This window comes from Rhinoraja longicauda, chromosome 19 (genome assembly GCF_053455715.1).
Source record: "Rhinoraja longicauda isolate Sanriku21f chromosome 19, sRhiLon1.1, whole genome shotgun sequence".
Taxonomy (NCBI): domain Eukaryota; kingdom Metazoa; phylum Chordata; class Chondrichthyes; order Rajiformes; family Arhynchobatidae; genus Rhinoraja; species Rhinoraja longicauda.
Window position 1 is genome coordinate 15,696,166 of NC_135971.1, and position 20,380 is coordinate 15,716,545.

Sequence of the window (20,380 nt, forward strand, 5' to 3'; positions counted from 1 at the left end):
GAAAGTCCTGCCATCCCAGGGATCAATAACCCCTGACACCCGCACTAATCAAGAATCTATCTATCTCTGCCTTAAAAATATCCACTGACTTGGCCTCCACAGCCTTCTGTGGCAAAGAATTCCACAGATTCATCACCCTCTGACTATTCTGCATTTTGATGGTATCATCACACATACTGTTCCCCCAAAGCACTGATTACACTGCGAGAGGCGGGTTTTGCTTACTAAAATGCTCCGTTGCGCACTACACTTCAGTACAGGCGATTTCAATGGAGTGGTCCATCTTGCTCCTCTAGTATCTTTGGTGGAAACAGACCTTTCAGCCCACCATGTCCACGTCGACCGTTGATCATCCCACTTCCTCATCCACTCCTTACACACGAGGGGGCAATTTACTAGTTTCCACCAGTGGAAGAATCCAGGACCAGAGGGCACAGCCTCAGGATTAAAGGACGTTCTTTTAGGATGGAGATGAGGAGGAATATCATTAGTCAGAGGGTGGTGAATCTGTGGAATTCTTTGCCACAGAAGGCTGTGAAGGCCAAGTCAGTGGATATTTTTAAGGCAGAGATTGATAGATTCTTGATTAGTGCGGGTGTCAGGGGTTATGGGGAGAAGGCAGGAGAATAATAATAATAATAATAATAATAATGCATTACATTTATATAGCGCTTTTCATACACTCAAAGACGCTTTACAGGGATTTCTAGAACATAGAGAAGTGAATAAATAAATAAATAAGTAAACGAACAGGGAAAGGAGACCTTTGACCTTCAGTGGTTGAAGGCAGTGCTGAACAGGTGAGACTTCAGTGATGTTTTGAATGTGGTGAGTGAGGAGGAGTCTCTGACGGTTTGGGGTAGTGAGTTCCATAGGGTGGGAGCAGCGATGGAGAAAGCCCTGTCCCCCCAGGATCTGAGTTTGGTCCGGATGGGGGGGGGATAGGAGATTGGCAGCAGCAGAGCGGAGGGTGCAGGTGGGAGTGTGCCTGTGGAGGAGGTCGGTCAGGTAGGATGGGGCCAGGTTATGGAGGGCTTTGTAGGTCAGGAGGAGGATTTTGTACTGGATTCTCTGGGGGGGATGGGGAGCCAGTGGAGTTTGTAAAGGACGGTGGTGATATGGTCACGGATCGGGGTGTGGGTGAATAGACGGGGTTAGGAGGGAGAGATAGATCAGCCACCATTAAATGGCGGAGTAAGACTTGATGGGCCGAATGGCCTAATTCTGCTCCTATCACTTAGGACCTTTACCTCCCCCTCCCGTGACACTAACACCATCAGACACAATTTATAATTAACCTACAAACCTGCACGTCTTTGGAGTGTGGGAGGAAACCGGAGCACCCGGAGGAAGCCCACGCAGGTCACGGGGAGAACGTGCAAACTCCGCACAGGCAGCGCACCGCCCCAGAGCTTCATTCACTCCCCCCCCCCCCCCCCCCCCCACGCAACCTCCAGTCATTGTTGAGCAAGACAATTTTATTTTTCAATACATCCGATCTGCGGCGGGGGGTGGGTGAGGGGGGAGAGACGGGAGACTCTTGCGTTGCGTGACTGCGTTGTGGGGGTTGGGGGGGTGTAGGGGGTGTAGGGGAGGGTACAGACGCAGATACAACCAGAGCCTCCAACGCTCGGTTGTCTCTCGGGCCCTACGGGGACCGATGGCCGCCATACCCTCGCCCTCCCTGCTCTCCCCGACCTTCCATGGATCTCGATCCCCAGCGACTAATACTCACCCTAAACTTCCTCCCCTCTCTCTCCTCCCCTCCATCGATTCTCTCCCTCCCTCTCTCCAATCCTCCCCTCCCCCTCCAATCCTCTCATTCTCTCCTCCCCTCTCTCTGATCCCCCTCCCTCTCCAAATTCCCTCTACACTTCTCTGTCTCTATCCCTCCCCTCTCCCCATCCAATCTTCTCTCATTCTCTCCTCCCCTCCTCCCTCTGATCCCCTCCCTCTCCACTCCTCCCACTTAATCTCCCTCCCTCCAATTCTCTCTCCCCCTCTCCTATTCGCTCATTCTCTCCTCCCCTCTCCCCTCCTTCCTCTGATCCCCTCCCACTCTCCCTCCCTCCAATTCTCTCCCCCTCTCCTATCCTCTCATTATCTCCTCCCCTCTCCCTTCCTTCCTCTGATCCCGTCCCTCCACACCCCTCCCACTCTCTCTCCCTCCCTCCCTCCAATTCTCTCTCCCACCTCCCCCTCCTATCCTCTCTCATTCTCTCCATCCCCTCTCTCTCTCTCCCCTTAAATCTTCCCCCTCTCTCCCCCCCCACCCCCCCCCCCCCTCCAATCACGAATTAGCTGCAGGATTATCGTGCAAACCTGATTGGCTGAACTGTGGTTCCGTGCGTCGCATGCAAACCCCCCCCCCCCCCCCCACCCTCACACACCTCGACCCCCACTCCATCCCTCCCGGTCCGTCCCCTTTCCCCGTCCCCCAGGGTCCGCCTGCTGTGGCAACCGAAACAAAAGAGTGGGGAAAAAAAGGTTCCTATTAAATAAATTACAAATGCAATACAAATGTACAGATCTAGTTTAAAAAAAGAAACATCTCCTGTCGGGGAAAGCAAAGGTTGGGTTCGGGGAGGGGGCAGGCTTGCTGGGGGTCACAGGGCGGTGAGGGGGGGGGAGGGGGAGAGGGGTGGTCAGAGGGGGATGGTGACGCTTCAATCCCTGGACCCCCCCCCCTCACACACACACACTCCCCCTCCCCCAGTGCCTCTGCCGCCGGGTCATTTGTGGGGCGGGTGGGGGTGCCGGAGGGTCGGGTGCTTGGGGCTGTGGGCCGGGTCGGTGGGGAGGGGGGCACCGCCAGCCTTGGCGCCGGGACCCCCGGGCTTGCCCCCGCCCCCGCCCGCGTCGGCCGACCCCGGGAAGGGTTTCTTGTGGCCCCGCAGGCAGTGAGCATTGCCGCAGCCGCCGTTCTCCTCCTCGCTCTCCGAACTGCTCTCCCCAAACGCACGTGGCTTCTCGTAAATGCAGCAACCTGCGCGGGGAGAGAGAGAGGGAGAAGTGGCGACAGAGAGAGAGAGATGGGGGGTGGCGAGAGATGGGGGAGAGATATAGGGGGGAGAGAGAGAGTGGGGGGGAGAGAGATGGGGAGGGGGGGAGAGAGAGGGGGGAGAGAGAGGGAGAGAGAAAGAGGGAGAGAGAAAGAGGGAGAGAGATGGGGAGAGAGGGGGGGGAGAGAGAAGGGGGGAGGGAGAGAGAGAGGGGGAGGGAGAGAGAGAGGGGGAGGGAGAGAGAGAGGGGGAGGGAGAGAGAGGGAGAGTGGGAGGGGGGGGTGGAGAGAGTGGGAGAGGGGGGTGACGGAGAGGGGGGTGGAGAGAGTGGGGGAAAGGAAGAGAGAGAGGTGTAGAGAGAGAGAGAGAGAGAGAGAGGAGAGAGAGGGGAGATCCCATTAGAGCTTAGCCCACCTTCGACATTAGGCCCCATTACAACATCGATCGGGCCCACATTCAGCACAGACATCGTGGGCTGAATGACCTGCTCTTGAGCCGTGACGCACAAAATTTTGATTACGACAAGAAAGTTTGGTAGTTTAGTATAGACGGTGATAGAGAGATGGAACAAATGAACGAAAGGTATGCAAAAAAGGATACGACGATCAAGGAAACGTTGAGCCCATAATGGTCCGTTGTTGGCGGTGGGCTAGGCGGTAACGAGTTACACAGACAGTGAAACTCCACAGGACGACAATGAAACTAATACGATGACTAGCGTAGGGATGCAAGTACGGGCCCAGGCAGCGAGCTTGGTTTAGTTTGGTTTAGAGATACAGCGCGGAAACTGGCCCTTCGGCCCACCGGGTCCGCGCCGACCAGCGATCCCCCCACGCTAACACTATCCTACACCCACTCGGGACAATTTACACTTACACCAAGCCTCTTAGCCTACAAACCAGCACGTCCTTGGAGTAGTGGGAGCAAACCGGAGATCGCGGGGGAAAACCCACGCAGGTCACGGGGAGAACGTACAAACTCCGTACAGACAAGCACCCGTGGTGGGGATGGAACCCGGGTCTCCGGCGCTGCAAGCGTTGTAAGGCAGCAACTCCCCCGCTGCGCCACCGTGGCCGCCATCAATCTATTTATTGCCTCACTAACATCCTCATGTGTGATGTTTGCTGGACCGTGAGGGGGTGGGAGGACCCGTTGCTCCTCCCGTGCAGCAGGTGGCGCTGCACAGGACAAAGGGATGGTTATCTCCGTCTGTGCACAGTGTGTGTGACCAGATCGCGTGGTTGCAGCCATTTCTTTAGTTGTCTTGCTGCCAGCACTGAGTTAATGTAATAAAAACTTCCGTTGTACCTCGAAGACTCTGAAGGTTTATGCAGACATAGAACAAGAACACAAAATGATGTTTCCTATGTTGGCTTCACTTGAAGCGGAAGTGGCGGCGCCTAACGGCGGCGGCTCGCTAGCAGTCTGTTCGTCTTTTTTCCTTTTTTTTTGTTGTGTGTCGGTGTTGGGATGTTTTTTTTTTTTGGTTGTGTGGGTGGGGGGGTGGTGGTGTGGGTGGGGGGGGTGGTGGTGTGGGTGGGGGGACAGGGGAAACCTTTCTCTTTTAGGTCTCTTCCTCACGGCGCGGGGTGCGGCTCAGCCGCGGGGCCTTCCATCGCCCGGTGCGGCTCGGCCGCTGGACTTAACAGTGCCCGGTGCGGCTTGGCCGCGGGGCCTAACATCGCCTGGTGCGGCTCGGCCGCGGGGCCTAACATCGCTGGTGCGGCTCGGCCGCTGGACTTAACAGTGCCCGGTGCGGCTTGGCCGCGGGGCCTAACATCGCCCGGTGCGGCTCGGCTGCGGGGCCTAACATCGCCCGGTGCGGCTCGGCCGCGGGACTTAGCTGCGCACGGCTCGGTCGCGGGGCCTTCCATCGCCCGGTTCGGCCGCGAGACGTCTCAGCGCCCGGTGCGACTCGGTCGCGGGGACTTCCATCCCCTTGCGGGGACTGTGCGGGTCGGTCGGGGACGAGCTGTCTGTCCGTGGGCGTGGGGAAGAGAGTGGAAGTTTTGTTGCCTCCATCACAGTGAGGGGGTGTTTGGAGTCACTGTGATGGACGTTTGTGTGGGGGTCATGTGTCTTGTGTTCTTTTTTTTGTGTGACTGCTATGTAGTTTCGTTCGGTACCTTGGTACCGAATGACAAATAAAGCTCTGTTGAACTGTTGAAGCCAGGTTCTGGGTACAGGTGGAACACAAAATTCTGTGCTGTGCTGTTCTGTGCCACGTTTCACGAGGTACTGCGAAAAAGCAATGTTCTGCAATGCCTGACCTTCCTCCAGCGGTGCAGTATCATGTACCACTGTAGTTCAGGAACAAACAAACAGGCAAACGAGAGCTTTAGTATATAGAAGAAGATGGGGCATGTTGGTCGGTGTGGGCATGACGGGCCTGTTTCCTTGCAGTCTGACCAACATTACACGTGAATACAATCAGTTCAACTCCACGCTGTATCTCTAAACTAAAACAAATATACCAGGCAGAAGGGGAAGGCACAGAGTGCAGAATACAGTTCTCAGCATTGTAGCGCATCAGTTCCACAGACAAAGTCCACTGTCCGCAATGGGTGGAGGTGAATAGGACAGTGCCCGAGCTTATGGAAGGGCCGTTCAGAAGCCTGATAACGGAGGGGAAGAAGCTGTCCCTGAGTCTGGAGGTGCGCGCTTTGTAAGCCGGACAAAGCAGTTCGCCCCTCCTCACCAGTGGGGTCTAAAGGGAGGGGAGGGGGGGGGGGAAAGGAGGAGTCCGCGGGATGGGCGGGGCGGGGCAAAGAGGCGCAAGGGATCGAGGAGGGGGATCGTGGGGAGGAGGGTGGAGGGAGTGGGATGGGTGGAGAAAGAAGGGTTCGCAAGGAGGGGTGGGGGGGGGCGAGAGGAGGGATCCATGGGATGGGAGGGGGGGGAGAGGACCGGAGTCCGCATGGAGGGGGGGGGGGCATGCGGGGCGGGGCAGGGAGGTCCACTGGATGGAGGGGAGGGGATCGTGGGGAGGAGAGTGGAGGGAGAGGGATGGGGGGGAGAGAGGACCGGAGTCCGCATGGAGGGGGGGTGGGAGGAGGGGTCTATGTGGGGCGGGGCAGGGAGGTCCACGTGATGGGGGGGTGGTGGAGGGGAGGAGAGTGGAGAGAGTGGGATAGGGGGGGAGGGAGGGAGGGTGGAGGAAGAAGGGGCCGGGGGGGGGGGGGGTTCCACATGGGGAGGGGGGCTTACACTTGGAGGAGCGACGGCCGAGATGCTCGTTGTCCACCGTGTCGCTGGACCACTCCACCTTCTTGTTTGTTTTGCGCTTCCTCAGCCTGATGGTGATGCTGCGGTTCTCCTGGGGAAGAGAGGAGGTTACAGGGAATGGGGGTTACAGGTGGGGTGAGATGGGGGATACAGGGAATGGGGGTTACAGGTGGGGTGAGATGGGGGATACAGAGAGGAGGGGTGAGGGATACAGGGAGGGGATGATGGGGGTTACAGGGAGGGGGATGGGGGTTACAGGGAGGGGGATGGGGGTTACAGGGAGGGGAAGATGGGGGTTACAGGGAGGGGGATGGGGGTTACAGGGAGGGGATGATGGGGGATACAGGTGGGGTGAGATGGGGGATACAGGGAGGGGAAGATGGGGGATACAGGGAGGGGAAGATGGGGATACAGGGATGGGGTTACAGGGAGGGGGGATGGGGGTTACAGAGGGGGGAAGATGGGGGTTACAGTGAGGGGGATGGGGCTAACAGGGGGGATGAGGGTTACAGGGAGGGGAAGATAGGGGTTACAGGGGATGGGGGTTACAGTGATGGGGGATACAGGGAGAGGGGGTGGGGGATACAGGGAGGGGATGATGGGGGTTACAGGGGGTGGGTGGGGGTTACAGGGATGGGGGATACAATAGACAATAGACAATAGGTGCAGGAGGAGGCCATTCGGCCCTTCGAGCCAGCACCGCCATTCAATGTGATCATGGCTGATCATTCTCAATCAGTACCCCGTTCCTGCCTTCTCCCCATACCCCCTGACTCCGCTATCCTTAAGAGCTCTATCCAGCTCTCTCTTGAATGTCAAGTCAAGTCAATTTTATTTGTATAGCACATTTAAAAACAACCCACGTTGACCAAAGTGCTGCACATCTGATTAGGAAAAAAAAAAATGAAACATACAGTATTACGAGAATTGGCCTCCACTGCCTTCTGAGGCAGAGAATTCCACAGATTCACAACTCTCTGACTAAAAAAGTTTTTCCTCATCTCCGTTCTAAATGGCCGACCCCTTATTCTTAAACTGTGGCCCTTGGTTCTGGACTCCCCCAACGTTGGGAACATGTTTCCTGCCTCTAACGTGTCCAACCCCTTAATAATCTTGTACGTTTTGATAAGATCCCCTCTCATCCTTCTAAATTCCAGTGTATACAAGCCTAGTCGCTCTAGTCTTTCAACATACGACAGTCCCGCCATTCCGGGAATTACAGGGAGGATGGGGGTTACAGGGAGGGGGGATGGGGGTTACAGGGAGGGGGATGGGGGTTACAGGGAGCGGGATGGGGGTTACAGGGGGGGATAGGGGGTAACAGGGAGGGGGGATGGGGGTTACAGGGAGGGGAAGATGGGGGTAACAGGGAGGGGGATAGGGATTACAGGGAGGGGGGATGGGGGTAACAGGGAGGGGGGATGGGGTTACAGGGGGGGGATAGGGATGGGGGTAACAGGGAGGGGGGATGGGGTTACAGGGGGGGATAGGGATGGGGGTAACAGGGAGGGGGGATGGGGGTTACAGGGAGGGGAAGATGGGGTAACAGGGAGGGGGATAGGGATTACAGGGAGGGGGGATGGGGGTAACAGGGAGGGGGGATGGGGTTACAGGGGGGGGATAGGGATGGGGGTAACAGGGAGGGGGGAGCTGTGGGGATACAGGGGAGAGACGGCACTCACGGTCGGGGCGGGCTGCGAGCTGTCCACCGTCTCGGTAACGGTGGCTGACGAGCTGGCGGTCTCAGCCATGGCCCCGCGCTCCTGCTCCCTCTCCATGGTCGCCAGGGCTGCCCCCGTCTCTGCCCACCGGCCCTCGGGGGCTACGGGGGGGAGGGGGCGGATGGACGGACGGACGGTCGGACGGTCGGTCGCGATCACTCCAACAAGGCCGCTCCCTGCAGGGGAAGGGCAACAGTGTAAACACAGCGCTCTCACCCCTCGTCCCCACAGCGCGCCGTCACCCACCACTCCACACCAGACCGCGCCCCTCCCTTACTTTCATCGACTATTTACAGAAAATACACACAAAAAACCCACCGCCCGCCCACCTGACTCTCTCTCTTGAAAATAGAGAAAATACGCCAAGCCAATTAACCTACAAACCCGCACGTGTTTGGAGCGCGGGAGGAAACCGAAGATCTCGGAGAGAAAACCCACGCGGGTCACGGGGAGAGAACGTGCAAACTCCGTACGGACGGCGCCCGTGGTCGGGATGGAACCCGGGGTCTCCCCCGCTCTGCAAGCGTTGTAAGGCAGCAACTCTACCCCAGCGCCTGCCCTTACACGCTACAATCCCGATCTTCCTATGTACCTCGTTGTGTCCCTTGCACTTTTCTGTCATTTGCACTTTCTCCATCGCTGGAACACCATATTCTGTTGTACTACCTCAGTACAATTTTCCTCAATGGCGCGCAAAGCAATTTTTCACTACATATGACGATAATTTGCCTTATAGCGAACGCAGCGCCAGAGACCCGGGTTCGATCCCGACTACGGGCGCTGTCTGTACGGAGTTTGTACGTTCTCCCCGTGACCTGCGTGGGTTTTCTCCGAGATCTTCGGTTTCCTCCCACACTCCAAAGACGTACAGGTTTGTAGGTTAATTGGCTTGGAGAATGTGTAAAAAGAAAGTTGTCCCTAGTGGGTGTAGGATAGTGTTAGTGCGCGGGGATCGCTGGTCGGCGCGGACCCGGTGGGCCGTAAAGGCCTGTTTCTGCGCTGTATCTCCAAACCAACATGCATTGCCAAGAGGCGCAAGGTAAATTAGGTAAATTAAATGGATTAAAGGCAGATAAATCCCCAGGGCCTGATAGGCTACATCCCAGAGTGCTTAAGGAAGTAGCCTCAGAAATAGTGGATGCATTAGTGATAATTTTTCAAAACTCTTTAGATTCTGGAGTAGTTCCTGAGGATTGGAGGGTAGCTAATGTAACCCCACTTTTTAAAAAGGGAGGGAGAGAGAAAACGGGGAATTATAGACCAGTTAGCCTAACATCGGTAGTGGGGAAAATGCTAGAGTCAGTTATTAAAGATGTGATAGCATCACATTTGGAAAGTGGTGAAATCATCGGACAAAGTCAGCATGGATTTACCAATGGCAAATCATGTCTGACGAATCTTATAGAATTTTTCGAGGATGTAACTAGTAGAGTGGATAAGGGAGAACCAGTCGATGTGTTATATCTGGACTTTCAGAAGGCCTTCGACAAGGTCCCACATAGGAGATTGGTGTACAAACTTAAAGCACACGGTATTGAGGGTTCAGTTTTGAGGTGGATAGAAAATTGGTTGGCGGACAGGAAGCAAAGAGTAGGAATAAACGGGTCCTTTTCGGAATGGCAGGCAGTGACTAGTGGGGTACCGCAAGGCACAGTGCTGGGACGCCAGTTATTTACAGTGTATATTAATGATTTGGACAAGGGAATTGAATGCAACATCTCTAAGTTTGCGGATGACACGAAGCTGGGTGGCAGTGTTAGCTGCGAGGAGGATGCTAGGAGGCTGCAGAGTGACTTGGATAGATTAGGCGAGTGGGCAAATGCATGGCAGATGCAATATAATGTGGATAAATGTGAGGTTATTCACTTTGGCGGCAAGAACAGGAAAGCAGAGTATTACCTGAATGGTGACCGATTGGGAGAAGGGGAGATGCAACGTGACCTGGGTGTCATGGTGCACCAGTCATTGAAAGCAAGCATGCAGGTGCAGCAGGCAGTGAAGAAAGCGAATGGTATGTTGGCATTCATAGCAAGAGGATTTGAGTTTAGGAGGAGGGAGGTTCTGCTGCAGTTGTACAGGGCCTTGGTGAGACCGCACCTGGAGTATTGTGTGCAGTTTTGGTCTCCTAACCTGAGGAAAGACGTTCTTGCCTTAGAGGGAGTACAGAGAAGGTTCACCAGATTAATCCCTGGGATGGCGGGACTTGCATATGAGGAAAGACTGGATAGACTGGGCTTGTACTCGCTGGAATTTAGAAGACTGAGGGGGGATCTTATAGAAACATATAAAATTCTGAAGGGGTTGGAGAGGCTAGATGCGGGAAGATTGTTCCCGATGTTGGGGGAGTCCAGAACCAGGGGTCACAGCTTAAGGATAAGGGGGAAGTCTTTTAGGACTGAGATGAGAAAGTTTTTTTTCACACAGAGAGTGGTGAGTCTGTGGAATTCTCTGCCACAGAAGGTAGTTGAGGCCAGTTCATTGGCTATATTTAAGAGGGAGTTAGATGTGGCCCTTTTTGCTAAAGGGATCAGGGGGTATGGAGAGAAGGCAGGTACAGGCTACTGAGCTGGATGATCAGCCATGATCATATTGCATGGCGGTGCAGGCTCGAAGGGCCGAATGGCCTACTCCTGCACCTATTTTCTATGTTTCTATGCTGGAATCTGGAGTAAAAGTGCCGGAGGAACTCAGCGAGTCAGGCAGCATCTGGGGAGAGAACGGACTGATGACATTAAAGTTCTCTTTTTCGATCCTTCAGATCGATAAAATATGAATCAGCTGCCCTGCACATTAACATTTTTTTTTTTTTAACATATAACAACTACAGCATGGAAACAGGCCTGTCCGGCCCTACCAGTCCATGCCGACCATTCTCCCTGACCTAGTCTCATCTACCTGCACTCAGACCATAACCCTCCAATCCCCTCCTATCCATATACCTATCCAATTTACTCTTAAATAATAAAACCGAGCCAGCCTCCACCACTTCCACCGGAAGCCCATTCCATACAGCCACAACCCTCTGAGTAAAGAAGTTCCCCCTCATGTTACCCCTAAACCTTTGTCCCTCAATTCTGAAGCTATGTCCCCTTGTTGGAATCTTCCCCACTCTCAAAGGGAAAAGCCTACCCACGTCAACTCTGTCCGTCCCTCTCAAAATTTTAAAAACCTCTATCAAGTCCCCCCTCAACCTTCTACGCTCCAAAGAATAAAGACCCAACCTGTTCAACCTCTCTCTGTAGCCTAAGTGCTGAAACCCAGGCAACATTCTAGTAAATCTCCTCTGTACCCTCTCCATTTTGTCGACATCCTTCCTATAATTTGGCGACCAGAACTGCACACCATACTCCAGATTCGGCCTCACCAATGCCCTGTACAATTTCAACATTACATCCCAACTTCTATACTCGATGCTCTGATTTATAAAGGCAAGCATACCAAACGCCTTCTTCACCACCCTATCCACATGAGATTCCACCTTCAGGGAACAATGCACAGTTATTCCCAGATCCCTCTGTTCCACTGCATTCCTCAATTCCCTACCATTTACCCTGTACGTCCTATTTTGATTTGTCCTACCAAAATGCAGCACCTCACACTTATCAGCATTAAACTCCATCTGCCATCTTTCAGCCCACCCTTGCAAATCATATTGCATGCTTAGGACATTACATTAATCTGCAGGGGAGAATATTTATTAACCAACCATCCCACTTTATAGATTACTAGACCAAGTGGACCTGTTGGGCCCAAACTAAACAAACGAGAGTTTTAGTATAAAGATTAACGAGCTGTCCCGTACAATACACTGTGTTTAAAACACGAGATTAATGCAATGGGGCGGGAATATTAATTTACCAGGTGCCCCACACTATAGATTATGTTTCGAGCCTGATATTAGTTCATAGATGCAAACATTAACAAACATACTTTATATTTAGAACATCTTATCAAGTTATAGATGCCATTAACCAGCCGTATGTTGTATTTAAAGCACAATATTAATGTAATGGGGGGATATTAATTCACTACTGCCCCACATTATAGACAATGTTTAGTTATATTAATCTATTGCTAATATACTAATGTACAACTATCTATATACTAAAACTCTCGTTTGTTTGTTTGTTTGTCTGTTCCTGAACTACAGCCAAAATTCACACGGTTCGAGACGGGCAACATTACCCCTAGCTCGCCATCTAAAAACAACACCACCAGCGGGCTGGCTAGCGAGGCTGGAGGGGGATCCACCGCCGGGGATGTGCACACATTCTCGGTGTCCGAGCATGAGGTGAGGAAGGCTCTGACGCGTGTGAACACGAGGAAAGCTGTTGGCCCGGATGGTATATCTGGGCGAGTGCTGAAGTCTTGTGCCACCCAGCTTGCTCCAGTGCTCAATATTCCACAATATTCAACCTCTCCTTGGCCAAGTCCGTGGTCCCTGCATGCTTCAAAAGATGCATCATTGTGCCGGTGCCAAAGAATGCCTCTCCAGCTTGTATGAATGACTACATGACCCTCGGTGGTCATGAAATGCTTCGAGAGGCTGATCAAGAACCACATCTGTGCCTTCCACCCTCGCTTGCAATCTGGACCCGCTGCAGTTCGCATACCGTCCGAACAGATCCACGGATGATGCGGTCTCCCAGGTTCTGCACACCGCTCTCTCTCATCTGGACAGCCAGAAGGGAGGGGCTATGTGAGGATGCTGCTCATTGATTTTAGTTCAGCTTTCAACACAATAGTCCCCACCAGACTTGCTGAGAAGCTGCTGAAACTGGGGCTTAACATTCCCCTGTGTGCCTGGGTCCTGGACTTTCTCACCGCCAGGCCCCAAGTGGTCAAGATGGGGAGACATACTTCTAACCCCCTCACCCTGAACATAGGATCCCCCCATGGTTGCGTCCTTAGCCCCCTACTGTACTCCCTGTACACACATGACTGTGGGGCCAGGTTCAGCTCAAACTCCATCATCAAGTTTGCTGATGACACTGTGGTGGTGGGCCGGATCTCCAACAACGATGAGAAGGCCTACCGGGAGGAGGTGGCTGATCTGGCACTCTGGTGTCAGGACAATAGCCTCCTCTTGAATGTCACAAAAACTAAGGAGCTGATTGTGGACTTTAGAAGTGCTCAACATCCGAGGACGTACATGCCACTGGAGATAAATGGGTCTACTGTGGATAGGGTGAGCAGTTTTAAATGCCTGGGAGTCCACATCACAGAGGATCTGACATGGACAACACACATTGCCGCACTGGTGAGTAAGGCAAGGCAGCCTTTACCACCTCAGACAGCTGAGGAAATTCAGAGTCTCTCTGAGAATCCTTCATTGCATCTACTCTGGGGCTGTAGAGAGCATCCTGTCTGGGAACATCACAATCTGGTTTGGGAACAGCTCTGCCCAGGACAGGAAGGCCCTGCAGAGAGTAGTGCGTTCGGCTGAACGCACCATGGGAACTACACTCGCCCCCTGCAGGACCTAAACATCAGGAGGTGCAGATCCAGAGCAAGCAAGATCATGAGGGACCCCTGCCACCCCAGTAACGGACTGTTCCAGATGCTACGGTCAGGCAAACGCCTCCGCTGTCTCGCTGTGAAAACAGAGAGGATGAGACGGAGTTTCTTCCCACAGGCCATCAGGACTGTTAACTCTCATATCACCAGGGACTCATTTAATTTACTGTATTAATTAATTTTATGTGTTAAAAAAAAAATAATCTCTTCCGTTTTGTAGTTTAGCACAATCCACAGGCGTGGCCACTTTCATTTCAATGCACATCTTGTATATGTATGTGACAAATAAACTTGACTTGTCTTGACTACGGTACACGATAGCGCGACAATTTTAGGCCCACCGTACTCACCGTCGTCCCTTTGGTGCTCATGGGAGAAGTTTAATTGAAATCGGTGTTATATTTTTTAAGTTATTCACATTTTAAAGTTTAAATCTATCTCCGAGGGAGGGAGGGGAGGGAGGATAAGGGGGATGGGGAGAGGGGTGGAGGAGGAGGGGATAGGGGAAGAGGGGTGGAGAGGGGAGGGGGAGAGGGGTGGAGGGGAGAGGGTGGGAGAGGGGAGGGGGGGAGAGGGGATAGGCAGGGGAGGTGAGGTGCGGGGGAGAGGGGATAGGGAGGGGAGGGAGGATAAGGGGGATGGGGTGGGGGGGGAGGAGGGGATAGGGGAGGGGGGGATAGGGGAGAGGGGATAGGGAGGGGATAGGGAGGGGAGGTGAGGTGCAGGGGAGAGGGGAGGGGGGTAGGAGAGGTTGCTGCACCAAGGCAGAAGAGGTTTGGGCCCAACGGCTCCACTCGGTCTAGTTAGGTAACAGAAGAGACTACTTAAGAGTTGGCCCACACAACACGTGCTGTTTAAAGCGTGACAATAATGTATATGGAGGTGGGGGGGGGGGGAATATTTATTTACTAAACTGCCCCACATTATAGATAATGTTTAAGATTAATATCTGGAGAGGATGCTTCTGCCTTCCCTTGTACCTGCAGCAGTTTGCAAGGGGGTTTATTTACGGCCCGGCCTCGAACTGCCGCAGTGTGTTTGTAGCAGAGGCGGGGCGTGGCCGCGAGGCGTGACTCCCCACCATTATCGGAGTCCAAGCCCTTCTTCAACTGGGTCGCAGTCCCAGCCCGTTACCCACCCCTTTACCTGGGTCCCTGGCCAAGCCCTTAACCTGGGTCCCTGACCAAACCCTTTACCCGGGTCCCTGACCAAGATCTTTACCTGGGTCCCTGATCACACCCTTTACCTGGGTATTAGACCAAGCCCTTTACATTGGGTCTCTGACCAAGATATTTACCTGGGTCCCTGATCAAGATCTTTACCTGGGTATTAGACCAAGCCCTTTACCTGGGTCCCAGACCAAGCCCTTTACCTGGGTCCCAGACCAAGCCCTTCACCTGGGTATTACACTAAACCCTTTACCTGGGTCAATGACCAAGAATACCTGGGTCCCTGATCAAACCCTTTACCTGGGTCCTTGACCAAGCCCTTTACCCGAGTCCCAGACCTAGCCCTTTACCAAGGTCACTGCCAGGCCCTTTACCCGGGTCCCTGACCAAGCCCTTTACCTGGGTCCCTGATCAAGATCTTTACCTGGGTATTAGACCAAGTCCTTTACCTGGGTATTAGACCAAGCCCTATAGCTGGCTGTTAGACCAAGTCATTTACCTGGGTATTAAACCAAGCCCTTTACCTGGGTGTCAGACCAAGCCCTTTACCTGGGTCTCTGACCAAGATATTTACCTGGGTCTCTGACCAAGATATTTACCTGGGTCCCAGACCAAGATGTTTGGTCTGAAGGGTCTCGACTCGAAACATCACCCGTTCCTTCTCTCCTGAGATGCTGCCTGACCTGCTGAGTTACTCCAGCACTTTGTGAATAAATACCTTCGATTTGTGCCAACATCTGTATTTTCTTATACAAGATATTTACCTGGGTCCCTGACCAAGATCTTTACCTGGGTCCCTGATCAAGCCCTTTACCCGGGTATTAGACCAAGCCCTTTACCCGGGTCCCTGATCAAGCCCTTTACCTGGGTCCCAGACCAAGCCCTTTACCTAGGTCTCTGACCAAGCCCTTTACCTGGGTATTGGACCAAGCCCTTTACCTGGATCCCTGATCAAACCCTTTATCCGGGTCCCTGACCAAGCCCTTTACCCGGGTATTAGACCAAGCCCTTTACCTGGGTCAATGACCAAGAATACCTGGGTCCCTGATCAAACCCTTTACCTGGGTCTCTGACCAAGATCTTTACCTGGGTCCCTGACCAAGCCCTTTACCTGGGTGTTAGACCAAGCCCTTTACCTGGGTGTTAGACCAAGCCCTTTATCCGGGTATTAGACCAAGCCCTTTACCTGGGTCTCTGACCAAGCCCTTTACCTGGGTCCCTGACCAAGCCCTTTACCCGGGTATTAGACCAAGCCCTTTACCCGGGTCCCAGACCAAGCCCTTTACCTAGGTCCCTGACCAAGCCCTTTACCTGGGTCCCAGACCAAGATCTTTACCTGGGTATTAGACCAAACCCTTTACCTGGGTCAATGACCAAAAATACCTGGGTCCCTGATCAAACCCTTTACCTGGGTCTCTGACCAAGATCTTTACCTGGGTGTTAGACCAAGCCCTTTACCCGGGTATTAGACCAAGTCCTTTACCTGGGTCCCTGACCAAGCCCTTTACCTGGGTGTAAGACCAAGCCCTTTACCTGGGTGTTAGACCAAGCCCTTTACCTGGGTGTTAGACCAAGCCCTTTACCTGGGTGTTAGACCAAGCCCTTTACCTGGGTCTCTGACCAAGCCCTTTACCTGGGTCCCTGATCAAGCCCTTTACCCGGGTCCCTGATCAAGCCCTTTACCTGGGTCCCTGATCAAGCTCTTTACCTGGGTCCTTGACCAAGCCCTTTACCTGGGTTTAGACCAAGCCCTTTACCTGGGTCCCTGATCAAGACCTTTACCTGGGTGTTAGATCAAGCCCTTTACCTGGGTGTTAGACCAAGCCCTTTACCTGGGTCCCAGACCAAGATCTTTACCTGGGTATTAGACCAAACCCTTTACCTAGGTCCCTGACCAAGCCCTTTACCTGGGTCCCTGACCAAGCCCTTTACCTGGGTGTTAGACCAAGCCCTTTACCCGGGTATTAGACCAAGTCCTTTACCTGGGTCTCTGACCAAGCCCTTTACCTGGGTCCCTGACCAAGCCCTTTACCCGGGTATTAGACCAAGCCCTTTACCTGGGTCTCTGATCAAACCCTTTACCTGGGTGTTAGACCAAGCCCTTTACCTGGGTGTTAGACCAAGTCCTTTACCTGGGTGTTAGACCAAGCCCTTTACCTGGGTCTCTGACCAAGATATTTACCTGGGTCCCAGACCAAGATATTTGGTCTGAAGAAGGGTCTCGACCCGAAACGTCACCCATTCCTTCTCTCCTGAGATGCTGCCTGACCTGCTGAGTTACTCCAGCACTTTGTGAATAAATACCTTCGATTTGTGCCAACATCTGTATTTTCTTATACAAGATATTTACCTGGGTCCCTGACCAAGATCTTTACCTGGGTCCCTGATCAAGCCCTTTACCCGGGTATTAGACCAAGCCCTTTACCCGGGTCCCTGATCAAGCCCTTTACCTGGGTCCCAGACCAAGCCCTTTACCTGGGTATTGGACCAAGCCCTTTACCTGGATCCCTGATCAAACCCTTTATCCGGGTCCCTGACTAAGCCCTTTACCCGGGTATTAGACCAAGCCCTTTACCTGGGTCAATGACCAAGAATACCTGGGTCCCTGATCAAACCCTTTACCTGGGTCTCTGACCAAGATCTTTACCTGGGTCCCTGACCAAGCCCTTTACCTGGGTCTCTGACCAAGCCCTTTACCTGGGTCCCTGACCAAGCCCTTTACCCGGGTATTAGACCAAGCCCTTTACCCGGGTCCCAGACCAAGCCCTTTACCTAGGTCCCTGACCAAGCCCTTTACCTGGGTCCCAGACCAAGATCTTTACCTGGGTATTAGACCAAACCCTTTACCTGGGTCAATGACCAAAAATACCTGGGTCCCTGATCAAACCCTTTACCTGGGTCTCTGACCAAGATCTTTACCTGGGTGTTAGACCAAGCCCTTTACCCGGGTATTAGACCAAGTCCTTTACCTGGGTCCCTGACCAAGCCCTTTACCTGGGTGTTAGACCAAGCCCTTTACCTGGGTGTTAGACCAAGCCCTTTACCTGGGTATTAGACCAAGCCTTTTACCTGGGTCTCTGACCAAGACCTTTACCCGGGTATTAGACCAAGCCCTTTACCTGGGTCCCTGATCAAGACCTTTACCTGGGTGTTAGACCAAGCCCTTTACCTGGGTGTTAGACCAAGCCCTTTACCTGGGTCCCAGACCAAGATCTTTACCTGGGTATTAGACCAAACCCTTTACCTAGGTCCCAGACCAAACCCTTTACCTGGGTCCCAGACCAAGCCCTTTACCTGGGTATTAGACCAAACCCTTTACCTGGGTCAATGACCAAGAATACCTGGGTCCCAGATCAAACCCTTTACCTGGGTCTCTGACCAAGATCTTTACCTGGGTCCCTGACCAAGCCCTTTACCTGGGTCCCTGACCAAGCCCTTTACCTGGGTATTAGACCAAACCCTTTACCTGGGTCAATGACCAAGAATACCTGGGTCCCTGATCAAACCCTTTACCTGGGTCTCTGACCAAGGTCTTTACCTGGGTCCCTGACCAAGCCCTTTACCTGGGTGTTAGACCAAGCCCTTTACCCGGGTATTAGACCAAGTCCTTTACCTGGGTCCCTGACCAAGCCCTTTACCTGGGTGTAAGACCAAGCCCTTTACCTGGGTGTTAGACCAAGCCCTTTACCTGGGTGTTAGACCAAGCCCTTTACCTGGGTGTTAGACCAAGCCCTTTACCTGGGTCTCTGACCAAGCCCTTTACCTGGGTCCCTGATCAAGCCCTTTACCCGGGTCCCTGATCAAGCCCTTTACCTGGGTCCCTGATCAAGCTCTTTACCTGGGTCCTTGACCAAGCCCTTTACCTGGGTATTAGACCAAGCCCTTTACCTGGGTCCCTGATCAAGACCTTTACCTGGGTGTTAGATCAAGCCCTTTACCTGGGTGTTAGACCAAGCCCTTTACCTGGGTCCCAGACCAAGATCTTTACCTGGTTATTAGACCAAACCCTTTACCCGGGTCCCTGATCAAGCCCTTTACCTGGGTCCCTGATCAAGCTCTTTACCTGGGTCCTTGACCAAGCCCTTTACCTGGGTATTAGACCAAGCCCTTTACCTGGGTCCCTGATCAAGACCTTTACCTGGGTGTTAGATCAAGCCCTTTACCTGGGTGTTAGACCAAGCCCTTTACCTGGGTCCCAGACCAAGATCTTTACCTGGGTATTAGACCAAACCCTTTACCTAGGTCCCTGACCAAGCCCTTTACCTGGGTGTTAGACCAAGCCCTTTACCCGGGTATTAGACCAAGTCCTTTACCTGGGTCGCTGACCAAGCCCTTTACCTGGGTCTCTGATCAAACCCTTTACCTGGGTGTTAGACCAAGCCCTTTACCTGGGTGTTAGACCAAGCCCTTTACCTGGGTGTTAGACCAAGTCCTTTACCTGGGTGTTAGACCAAGATCTTTACCTGGGTCTCTGACCAAGATATTTACCTGGGTCCCAGACCAAGATATTTGGTCTGAAGAAGGGTCTCGACCCGAAACGTCACCCATTCCTTCTCTCCTGAAATGCTGCCTGACCTGCTGAGTTACTCCAGCATTTTGTGAATAAATACCTTTGATTTGTGCCAGCATCTGCAGTTATTTTCTTATACAAGATATTTACCTGGGTCCCTGACCAAGATCTTTACCTGGGTCCCTGATCAAGCCCTTTACCCGGATATTAGTCCAAGCCCTTTACCCGGGTATTAGACCAAGCCCTTTACCTGGGTCCCTGATCATGCCCTTTACCCGGGTCCCTGATCAAGATCTTTACCTGGGTCCCTGACAAAGCCCTTTACCTGGGTCCCTGACAAAGCCCTTTACCTGGGTCAAAACCAAGCCCTTTACCTGGGTATTAGACCAAACCCTTTACCTGGGTCAATGACCAAGATCTTTACCTGGGTCAATGGCCAAGATCTATACCTGGGTCAATGACCTAGATCTTTACCTGGGTCCCTGACAAAGCCCTTTACCTGGGTCAATGACCAAACCCTTTACCTGGGTCAATGACCAAACCCTTTACCTGGGTCAATGATCAAGATCTTTACCTGGGTCAATGATCAAGATCTTTACCCGGGTATTAAACCAAGCCCTTTACCCGGGTATTAGATCAAGACCTTTACCCGGGTATTAAACCAAGCCCTTTACCTGGGTCAATGACCAAGACCTTTACCCGGGTATTAAACCAAGCCCTTTACCTGGGTCAATGACCAAGATCTTTACCTGGGTCCCTGACAAAGCCCTTTACCTGGGTCAATGACCAAACCCTTTACCTGGGTCAATGACCAAACCCTTTACCTGGGTCAATGATCAAGATCTTTACCTGGGTCAATGATCAAGACCTTTACCCGGGTATTGAACCAAGCCCTTTACCCGGGTATTAGATCAAGACCTTTACCCGGGTATTAAACCAAGCCCTTTACCTGGGTCAATGACCAAGACCTTTACCCGGGTATTAAACCAAGCCCTTTACCTGGGTCAATGACCAAGATCTTTACCTGGGTCAATGACCAAGCCCTTTACCTGGGTCAATGATCAAGACCTTTACCCGGGTATTAAACAATGCCCTTTACCCGGGTCCCAGACCAACAATACCCAGGTCCCAGCCCAAGCCCTTTATCCCGGCCCCCCCGTTACCTGAGCGCCGCTCACTCCGCCTCCATCTTCCAGGCCCGTCCCTGCGCTCTGTCCCCCCCCCCGGTCCGTCGCC

General features: G+C 53.0%; 1 protein-coding gene across 1 annotated transcript; it reads right to left on the reverse strand.

Annotated features, from left to right (window-relative positions):
• Positions 1-2,413: 2,413 nt before the first annotated feature.
• On the reverse strand, positions 2,414-20,380 carry ppp1r11 (protein phosphatase 1, regulatory (inhibitor) subunit 11). The gene is made up of 4 exons (XM_078415835.1): positions 20,308-20,380; positions 7,910-8,124; positions 6,210-6,318; positions 2,414-2,986 (listed from the first exon to the last, which is right to left on the reverse strand). Exons 2-4 carry the CDS (start codon positions 8,003-8,005, stop codon positions 2,733-2,735), a joined length of 459 nt encoding a protein of 152 aa, XP_078271961.1. The 5' UTR covers positions 8,006-8,124; positions 20,308-20,380; the 3' UTR covers positions 2,414-2,732.